The 10,010-nt window shown below is 40.5% G+C and overlaps 2 protein-coding genes across 2 annotated transcripts in view; both read left to right on the top strand.

The window, feature by feature from the left end:
- Positions 1–1,130: 1,130 nt before the first annotated feature.
- LOC102198548 (fibroblast growth factor 6) lies at positions 1,131–4,519 on the top strand. The gene is made up of 3 exons (XM_005740789.1): positions 1,131–1,866; positions 2,353–2,456; positions 4,235–4,519. Exons 1-3 carry the CDS (start codon positions 1,524–1,526, stop codon positions 4,409–4,411), a joined length of 624 nt encoding a protein of 207 aa, XP_005740846.1. The 5' UTR covers positions 1,131–1,523; the 3' UTR covers positions 4,412–4,519.
- A 4,513-nt stretch (positions 4,520–9,032) lies between these two features.
- Positions 9,033–10,010, top strand: part of fgf23 (fibroblast growth factor 23) — a 1,547-nt gene continuing 569 nt past the window's right edge. The window contains exons 1-2 of the mRNA XM_005740790.1: positions 9,033–9,356; positions 9,439–9,542. Of these exons, the coding sequence (XP_005740847.1) occupies positions 9,122–9,356; positions 9,439–9,542 (339 nt within the window). The 5' untranslated portion in view covers positions 9,033–9,121. The remainder of the gene's footprint in view (positions 9,357–9,438; positions 9,543–10,010) is intronic.

Below are 10,010 nucleotides of genomic sequence, written 5' to 3' on the forward strand. Positions count from 1 at the left end.
CTTTAAGTACTATAAGTAGTTTATTACTATAAAAGTATGTCTTCAATACAATAGCCAGAATCACTCAGCATTACTATTGCAACAATGCCTATAACCCTTGCATTGCACAATAAAGGGCCACACAAACGGTAAACTACATTAAAGATCCACATCAAGCAAAAAATCTAAACACAAAATAACTGCTAATAACATTTACACTATCATAAGTATTTGTGCTTGCTGCAGTTAAAGCATGTTTTTGTTTTGTTTTTTAATGTCAAAACATTTTCACTTGTATTTACTGAGAATGTCATTATAAGTATTTCATATACACAAATTATGTGACATAATAAAATAAGAAAAGAATGTATAAACATCCCACTGCATGTTGTTTGTACCACAATAAACGACCAAAATAAGTTCTAGGAAATGTTTATTTATTTATTTACCATTTTCTGGTGATACTTAATGCAAACAAGTATTCAGTTAGTTGAAAAATGATCAACTTATAAATCAAAGCTGTCTTTAAAAACTCAATCACTGAACTTTTAAGTATAATTCTGTGTTTGAAATCATATCCAAAGTCATCCAAAAACAGAAGTAAACCTGAGTACCTCTGTTCACATATTTCTTTCAACTCCATTTTTTACGGGTGACAATTTAAAGAAAAACACCAAGAGGAAAAATGTCATTTTCATTCATAATGCCTAAATGCATGAACTCAAGATTAATGAATTGATTGTGGGGTTTTTTTTTGCTGTCACTGCCTTTTATCAAGCGTCTGTCACCTTAAACACAATAAAGACGAGATGATGACAAACATGGCGAATCCACCCCTGTTTTTGTGACCTTGTGTTTTCGCTGCGATGCATTATAAAACTTATTTTAGTGATAATTAGAAATAATTTTAGCTTCTCAAAGTTTGACTTCAGTAATAAAAAAAATCCTGTGTATTCAGCTAGACTGCGTTTTTGTAAAGGCCACAGCATATAGCAGCTTTTTTTTTTAACCAGGGAGAGAAGCTGATGCAGGGAAGTTTTTTTAATTATTATTTTGAAATGCACCACAGGATGCTCTTCTTCTCAATCTGTCTCGCTTATTTGACGCTGATTTGAAGGTGCAGCACCCCCCATTACTCCTATCAGAGCTGCCGCTCCTGCCAGGGTCCTGTAACTCTTCTCCTCCTCCTCCCATCTCCTACTTTTTGATGGGGGGTGCAGCGGTGAAGTCACAGTGATGTCATTTTAGGATGTGAGAGTCGGGGGCAAGGTGAGCTGGTTTTGCGGTGAGTGGTGTCCCCCTCCACGGCCAGCGTTGCCTGATCAGAGGCGCGGAGCGGCGAAAGATGATCATCGCCACCGGCACCAATTCAAGCTCCGACGCGCTCTGTCCCAATCCTCCTGCTCAGATCTCGGGCTATGGGGCCTTGATCTATCTTGATCCCAAAATAAACCTTTACCACCACCATGCCAAAGGACAGAAATCAAGAAGAGTTGCATTTTTAGGGCAGGTAACTTTGACCACGTGCCCCAAAGGTAAACTGGATGGCCATTGCGCAAAGGTGCCACTACAGTATGTCCAGCGGGGCCCGGACGCACTGGACGCTACTGGCAGTTATTGTACTGTGGACTTCTCTCTGGGGAATCGTTTCATCTTATCCGATTCCGAGCAGGACTAATGCGACTTTACTGGAAAAGAAGTGGGAGACCCTCTTCTCCCGCTCCTACTTGGGTATAACTGGGGGGAAATCGGAGCTGAACTGGGAGAGTGACTATTTGCAGGGCATCAAAAGAGTGCGACGACTGTACTGCAACGTGGGCATTGGGTTTCACCTGCAGGTGCTCCCGGATGGCAGGATAAGCGGTGAACACAATGAGAACCAATACAGTGAGTTGCATCCGGCAAAGCACTGGACCCAGAAAAAGAGTGTAACCCTATGCGCAGGGCTGTGCAAAAGTTAGAACCGCTCACTTATCTTGCATGATGTTTAATAAGAGGTGTCGGCATGGTTGAAAGTTCCCGAAAGCAAAACCAGTGTACTGAGCTTTGCATCCGTGCAGTGCGAAATATCCTCCCAAACCAAAAACATGACACGAATGCTTGAGCCAGTTTAGACGCTAACTTATTTTTACCCTCCGTCCCCTACAGCAGGGCACCCTCCCGTCCCTCTCAGCACGCTCTCGACTACACTCGCATCGAACATGCAAATAGCTGATAACTGCAAAGGGGCTAATTGAGCAGGGAGAGCATCATCCAGTCGCAATGCACCTGCAAGGTTACACCCATCCCTGCTGCATAGGCCAGTTACTCGACTTTACCCCCAGTCGCAGTGTGACTTGTGTCTTTGCTTCCCTAACAGTATGTTTCGTTCAGGTCTGATAGAGATCTCCACCGTGGACCGAGGAGTGATCAGCCTGTTCGGAGTGAGGAGTGGGCTGTTTGTCGCAATGAACAGCAGGGGAAGGTTATACGGAACGGTACGTTTGTGCGCAACTTCAGAGGCTCCCCCACCCCCTTTTCTCTCTCTCTCTCTCTCCTTGTCACACACACATACACACATATCCTGTTCAGTGTAAGACGAGTTCATATAGCTGCTGCATCCACGACTTTATGAGCGCTGTTGTGTTATTAATATGCCGCGATGATAGGGGGGCTTCCCAGCAGGGTCCAAGAAAGCTTCAATGTTCAAATCTTTTGCTGTGTCAGAATCTGTCAGTGGTTTAAGTATCCTGTTCTCAAGTAAAAGAAGCAGTGGTGCCACGTAGAGTACTCCATTACAAGTAAAAATGCCACACTCACAGTTGTATTTCAGCAAAAGTAACTGTTATCGGAAACAGTGATTTATGAAGTTGCTGTGCAGCAGAACGGCCCACTCAGTGATAATATTTCAGCTTAACCTGCAAAGCAGCTAGAGCTAAAGGTGCATTATTTCCATTTAAAGTGCCCCAGTACCCCAGTGCAATACTTGAGTAAATGTACTTAGTTACATTCCTCGTGTAAAAGAGTCTCTTTCTCATTTTTCCTGAAGCTGCTATGCACAATCAAACGATCTTCAGTGAAATCATGACAGGGAAATTATAGCCAGTCTGTAAAAGTAGGTCAGTTATGACATGCTGTTTAATGCCTTAGATGCCAAATAAAAGGCAAGTGTGTGTGTGTGTGTGTGTGTGTGTGTGTGTGTGTGTGTGTGTGTGTGTGTGTGTGTAATTTCTGTATTTTTAGCTACAGTTGATGTCAAATATCACAGCAGGTCTCTCTTCTTACACTAAAATTTGATTCTACAATATTGTTCTGAGCTGTTTATGTCTCATAAAAATCCTTGAAACATGGACATTTTATAAATCTGAGTCCCATCCAACCTTACAACTTAGTGCTGATGCCTAATAGTGTGTATCTGCAATGACTCTGCAAGCTCAGACTGGCGTGTATCTCACAGTGAAAATGGAAACGATAGTTAGATTTTTAATTTACAGTTTGCTGTGTTGGGCTTTGGGCTGAATATGAAAATCAAACTTATCACTTGTGGTCATAATTTTGCCCTGCTTAGATTGTTAAGTCCGTATTCAAGGTTTTTGACAAGTTTGGTTTCTTTTGTTAATTTAAAAGAAATTAATAATATATAAAAAATATGTCTGTAATTGCCAAAGCCAGTAAAAAATATTGTATTAGCCTTTTTTGCTCCATGGTATGACAGCTTCTAACTACTAGTTGATGAAAATTACAATATTAAAGTCAGAATTAGCACCACTGCTTCTACTTGCCGTACTTTGACTGTGCTTTAATGTTAATTCTTTAACCAAGCAGGATATCTACATGTAACAGAGTTTTCTACACATATATATGTACAACAGATCTGCACTTGTGGCAAAAGAGGGTTTTTTTATGCTAATACAATGTGTCCTAGTAAACACTGTAATGTGTTCCTGTGTTATTCAGCCTTTGATTCCAGCTCGTTCACTTCTCCTTTTGATTAGTGTTAGGATGTGAACCCAGTCGGGAGACTTTTTTTATGAGTTTAGCAGTAAAAGCAGGAGGCCGGTGTCTGCATTTGAAAAGGGCATTTCTTTTGCAACAGCATGCCTGCTCCTCCTGTTTCCCTCAAAGCATGCTGTCTAAGGCAGGCTGTTTTCCAAAGCAGAGGTCATGTGGAAACCATGCATATGTTGTGATGTTCGTACTGCGTCTGTCATGAGATTTACTGACACCCCTCACCCCCTCCCTGCTCCCACCCCTCTGTCCTTCTCTCTTTTTCTAGAGAGTCTTCAAGGACGAGTGCAAGTTCAAGGAGACTTTGCTGCCCAACAACTACAACGCCTATGAGTCTTTTGTTTACAAGGGCTTCTACATCGCCCTCAGCAAGCATGGCCGTGTAAAGAGAGGCAACAAGGCCACCACCGCCATGACTGTCACACATTTCCTCCCACGACTATGAGACAAACTGGCAATAACTTAACAATTTGCACATGTGGATGTTCCTCCAGGTAATATAGAAATGCATAGTAATGATATACACACCCATGGACTGCAAAAGAAAAGACAAATATTTATTCTGATATATAGATATATATATATATAGATATATATATATATATATATATGTATATTTGGATAGTTATCTTTGTATATGTATGCCATACTGTGCTGCTTATTGTTTTTATGGACAGGGGAAAGTTGAAGACTTTGCCTGTCCCACTTTACCTTGGTGCTTGCTGCAACTAAACTAAATGTCACTTCCTTTTGTTTTTTGTTGAGATGGAGGATGAGCTGTATTCTGTGCTTTTGGAGAGTGAAATGAATACTTTTTGTTACCTCAAAGAACCACTTTACTCGATTAAGGGATGCATGGAGTTCTGCTCAAATATCTGCTAAGTTTGTTATTTATTTTTTCCGCAAACCTTTAAGCGCTTGATTATCGATAGCTGGCAGTGGTTAAATTCACTACCTTTGCTGCACGATTTAAAGGTGCCTTGGTGTTCCCACTTGTGGCCCCCTTAAAGTTGCATGTAAGAGACACCCGCTGGAGTCAGAAATAGGGCTGACACACCGAACAGGGCCTCAGAAGGGGGAGGGGGAGGGGGTTGACTATCTCTGGTTTATTTTATTTTCTGTAATTAGATCGATTAAGTAATAAACAATCTGTGGTTGAGACCAGAGAGCCGTCAGCCATGTAGACTGGCACAAGGCCACGAGCTTGACTTTGTGGGATTGCCGAAATATAAACAGGGTGGAATATGTATTTATCCCAGCATGGAGAAAAATTTTATTTGAGCAGATAGAGCGCACAGTAGAAATGTTACAGCACATAGTCTTGGACAGAGCTCCCACAGTAAACTGGGATGCGGTTTTTATTTATTTATTTTCATTTTTTTTCTGAATGGCAAAGATATAGCTGCTATTGAAAATGATGTCTACTGTCCATGAAACCAATGAAAAAAAAACTTTGTAAATAGTTGGCAAATGTAAAAGAAGAAGAATTCAGGAGCTTTTTTTTCTTTCTTCTTTTTTTAAAAACAAAAAAAACCATACAATGCTGCTTTGTTACAGTTGCCTGGATGAGGCGTTAAGAGTTCAGGCTGCACAGTCGACCATCGATGATGGTGCCTCAATGTTCTCTTTGCTTCCACATTTGTTTTTTTTCCTCACATCAGTGAGTTTGGTGGAGGATGTGCATGCCCTGGGGCAATTCCCCTGCTTGAATCTGCTTTCTGCAGCAGCAGCACTGCAGTGGCAGTGAGGTGTTGGAGGTAAATGTTTTGAAATGCAATTCTAGATGACTTTAAGGACTAAAGCGCGGTTCAGCTCGAGGACTGGATCCACATTCTTAGATTTCTTAACTCTGCATCTGTATTTCTGTTGATTTTGATCTTAGTTTGCTATAGCTGAATGGCTGAGCTAGTCAAAAACTGATTATTTAATAAGAAAAGTTTATTAGAGGTGTATTAAGCTTTGCAGACCCGCTGTTAGTGTGCACAAATATCTTGTTATATATTCCAAAGATGTTTCTCTTGCCTCATTCTGAGAATTCCTGAGAGTCTTCCCAAGTACATTCACCCCTGTACTTTCTGCAGCTGTTTACTTTAAAAAAACAAAAAAACAAACAAAACAGAACTGACGAACGCTTGATCATCTGCCTCTGTCTGTGCCTGTGACAGAGGAAACAGGACTATTTAAATCCAGGAAAGACGTATGTGACAGAGCTGGCCTGCTGTCTTTGTTGTTCTTCAAACCTGCTGCAGGAATGCAGATCTGCCAGGATGACAGGCAGCTTTCCACATACCTGAGCTCTATCCCACCCTCCCACCTCTGCCTGTCCCTCACCCCACAGCTTACTTGCTATAGCAAGAGACCTTGGGATTCCAGCTGTAACCCAGGAGCTTCCTCCTCTCCTTTCAGCCTTTTTTAGTTCAAGGTCAGAGTTACGGACCCCGACCCCAATGACCAGGGTGGTCTTCTATATGGGTCGGACTGTCTTAAGGCCTCAAAAACACATTTCTAATAGTTCCTTTTACCTGCAGTATTTTCTGAAACAGCACTACATCCTATGAAACTAGAGCACCACCTCTTTAAAATACAGCCCTGCAACTTGCTGTCAACTCCCCTTTCTAAATAGTCATGTAGGGATATTTCTGTGGAGGGGACATCTGCAGAGTTAATGCAGTATGTGGGGAGCAGAGTCACGCAAAGCCTCACCTCACCTCTCCTGCTGCACTCTAGTCCTTTAGGACAGCTCCCCAGCCATCCTCAGGGCGTGCCCTCTGCTGCTGTTGCTGCTGCTGCTGCTGCTGCTGAGCTCCATCTGCACCCCAAAATTTGAACACACCACGCTGCTCATTTAATCATAACAGTGTTCTTCTCCAATCTTAAATGGCTTGTTTCTGCTCTGAGGGCATTTTTTGCAAATGCCAAGGCTATATACAGCAAAGCAAATGTAGCTCAAAATGTCAGCAAAACAAACAAAGGGAAAAAAAAGGCTCATTGTTGTCATTGATGAGGCTGTGTGTCATATCGCTGATCTCCTCGGGAGTAAACCGTTGTGAATCTGTATTTTCAGCTGAGCAAGACGTGAAAGCAAAGAGCACTTCTCTCAGCCAGCACCCTAATCAAGATGTCCAAAGTCTCTGGCAGCCCCTTATCAAGGACATCTTGATTAGAAACAAGTGTAAGGAAGCGACTTTTCAAACAATATCGGTCATGAAAAACAATCTCTAAAAGAGGGAAAGTTTGTGTCTAAAGCAAAACACTCACCTATCAGCTTTGACCAAAAAAGAAGAAGAAAGAAATGTATCCAGATTTATCTGTTTTCTTTTCTTCCATTTTCTTATCATAGGTCAAATTTAATTAAGTCAAGGTGAGGAATTTCTTTAAAAAAAAATAATGATTAACATACTTTAGCTCTGAATCTGATTAAGGGTGTGTGCTTTTTCTCTGTTTTTTTGTTTTGTTTTTAAATCCTTCTCTATTCCTCTCCTCTGTTCTCATATACCTCACCTTCTGCCTTAGTTTTGGTTTGCTGATGACTGTAAATGAAAAGAAACAAACTTCAGTTATTTGTTTCTGAAAACAGACAATGCTAAGTAAGGATATTAAAGTTTTTTCTTTTTATTTTTGTACGTATGTGCTGTGCACAGCAGTCTACTGTATTCCTGAGATACCAATAAAAGTTTGTTTTGGTTTTTTTAAAACTGCTTGAAAAGGTGTGATTCTTTGTGTAGCACTGGTTAAACTCTTTATCTCTTTAAACTCTTTTACCTGACAAGCTGGAGGTGAATCTGACTAAGAAAATCAACTGTCACTGCTCACTTTTCACAAGGTAGAGCAACAAACTCTCCCTAACCCTCCTTTGTTACTCTAAGTTGAACCATAAAAAAATCATAGTGAATTCAGCAAAACAAAACTTGAAAGTGAAGTGAACAGAAGTGAAATATATATATATATATATATATATATATAGCATGCCTGTTGGTTGTGAGGGAAACAATATTTTCGCATAGACCTTTTTCCTCAGTATTCTGATTTAATCAGAATTCAGACGTTATTGTTGCCAGAATTAGTTGTAAAAATTTCTTCCAGAATTCTTACTTTTCTATAATAATCACAAAAAGTTCATTAAAAATACTACTATAAAAATGCGCTAATCCTCTTCCCTGCAAGTGAGCAGTATTTTCTAGATGACTTCCACACAACCTTTTTGCAGTCTAAAGAGTCGCCCCCTGCTGGCCATTGGAAACAATGCACAATTGAGGCAATTCAACTATAATACACTTTTCAACCCCAGACAAACATCTGTCTTAGAGTGTAGTAATTCATACAGCAGGTCCAAGTGTAGGAGTCAGGCCTCCTCTGAAGGCCACATGTTAAATCTAAAGGCTTGTTGGCTGTACAGAATGAATAAGCTTACTTTCCACCACTGGTATTTAACATTTCTGTTAATTTTTTTAAACTATTTGGCTGCACTTAATGGTCCTGATTTTCACAAAACTGAAGCGTGAGTTTACTTTAGAGTGATGTTCTGGGGAAACTATTCTGTCACAGTCTTGCTATCAGACTTTCGTTTCTCTGCTCTATATAAGGAAGTGTCTCCCTCTGCTGGTCAAACACAGGGACTGTTGAGCTCTGCAGGTGCGCAAAGGCAAACTGAACCAGCACACAAGTCTAGTCCACCGTGGTTAACCGGTTCTGTTAAATATATATAATAAGCTATTTAATTTAAAATGTACGTCTTAATTATAATCAGTTAAATTATACTATGACCCGTGTCTGGTTTGATTAAAAATAAAATGTAAGTTCCGGGGTTTTTTTCCTTTTAATTTACCCTGTACATCGTTTTACACCAAACTAAAGCAGGAATTATTTGGTAACAGGTCTAATTTAAGGTGGATGAGTCAAGACTAACCAAAAATAAGAGTTCTGTTGTTTGACCAGCAGCATCGGTGTAAACAGACAGAGGTGGAAGTGGCCCTTCCGCTGCAGCAAACCCGCACATCTGCTTTGGGGGCGAGTTTCTTTTTTTCTTTTTTTTCTTTTTTTTACCCAAAGGATGTGAGCAGGAGTGGCGCTCGGGGGGCTTTAAATAGGAACTGTCTCCAAACTTTGCGACAACAGAGCATCTGAAAACTTCCAGGAGCTCGAAGTTTGAACCAGAATGGAGGTCAACAGGCGAATGGGGATGAGAGACACCGTGCTGGCGCTCTTTCTCGCTGTCTTGCAGGGATTTCCTCTCGGGGATACGGTCCCGAACCCATCACCTCTGGTTGGATCCACCTGGGGGAACCCAAGGAGATACGTCCACCTGCAGACATCCACAGACCTCAATAACTTCTACTTGGAGATCAGATTAGATGGGAGTGTGCGCAAAACTACGTCCAGGAGCACCTATAGTAAGATAACTCTAATATTTATGCTGTAGTATAATGAAAGTCTGTATTCTTGTATGATTATTATTCCTTTCTCCTCCTGCAGGTGTGATTCTACTGAAATCTGAAGCAAGAGATCGTATCGCCATCCTCGGCGTCAAAAGCAGCCGTTACCTGTGCATGGACCTGGAGGGCAACCCGTTCAGCTCTGTAAGCAAATAATTAATTTGAATTCACTCAGTGTTTATTTGTGATTTAATCGACCCCACGCATTTCGTCGGAACCTTGTGCTACTTAGTTTTTACGCACAGTGTGTCTAAAATAAATATTCATTCATCGATAAAGGTCACTGTCAATAAACTCAGACCTCAAACCTTCAGTTACTTTTATTACATTTATGGTTTTTATGACGTTTTTCTGCACAAAATAATGCAAACAATAGTCCACGTTTGTTTTTCACCGTTTCTTTGACTAAACAGCGAGTTATTTGTATTTCTCTGAGCTATGAAGTAATTAATGTGAGAGGTTTTTTTGTGTGTGTGGTTTGTTTTTCGTGTATTTTATATTTAATAATCCCGCAAAACACTTTTGTTTTCCATGCGATCCGATTTATTTCTAAACGGGGATTTTTATTTATTTATTTATTTATTTATTTATTTATTTATTTATTTATTTTTA

Source organism: Pundamilia nyererei, unplaced genomic scaffold (genome assembly GCF_000239375.1).
Source record: "Pundamilia nyererei isolate P.nyererei 1_Seehausen unplaced genomic scaffold, PunNye1.0 scaffold00104, whole genome shotgun sequence".
Classification (NCBI taxonomy): Eukaryota; Metazoa; Chordata; class Actinopteri; order Cichliformes; family Cichlidae; genus Pundamilia; species Pundamilia nyererei.

Coding starts and splice junctions, on each gene's coding strand:
- LOC102198548 (XM_005740789.1), top strand. CDS start 1,524: ATGGCCATTGCGCAAAGGTGCCACTACAGTATGTCCAGCGGGGCCCGG. Junction 1,867..2,352: donor ACACAATGAGAACCAATACA/GTGAGTTGCATC, acceptor TGTTTCGTTCAG/GTCTGATAGAGATCTCCACC. Junction 2,457..4,234: donor GGGGAAGGTTATACGGAACG/GTACGTTTGTGC, acceptor CTCTTTTTCTAG/AGAGTCTTCAAGGACGAGTG.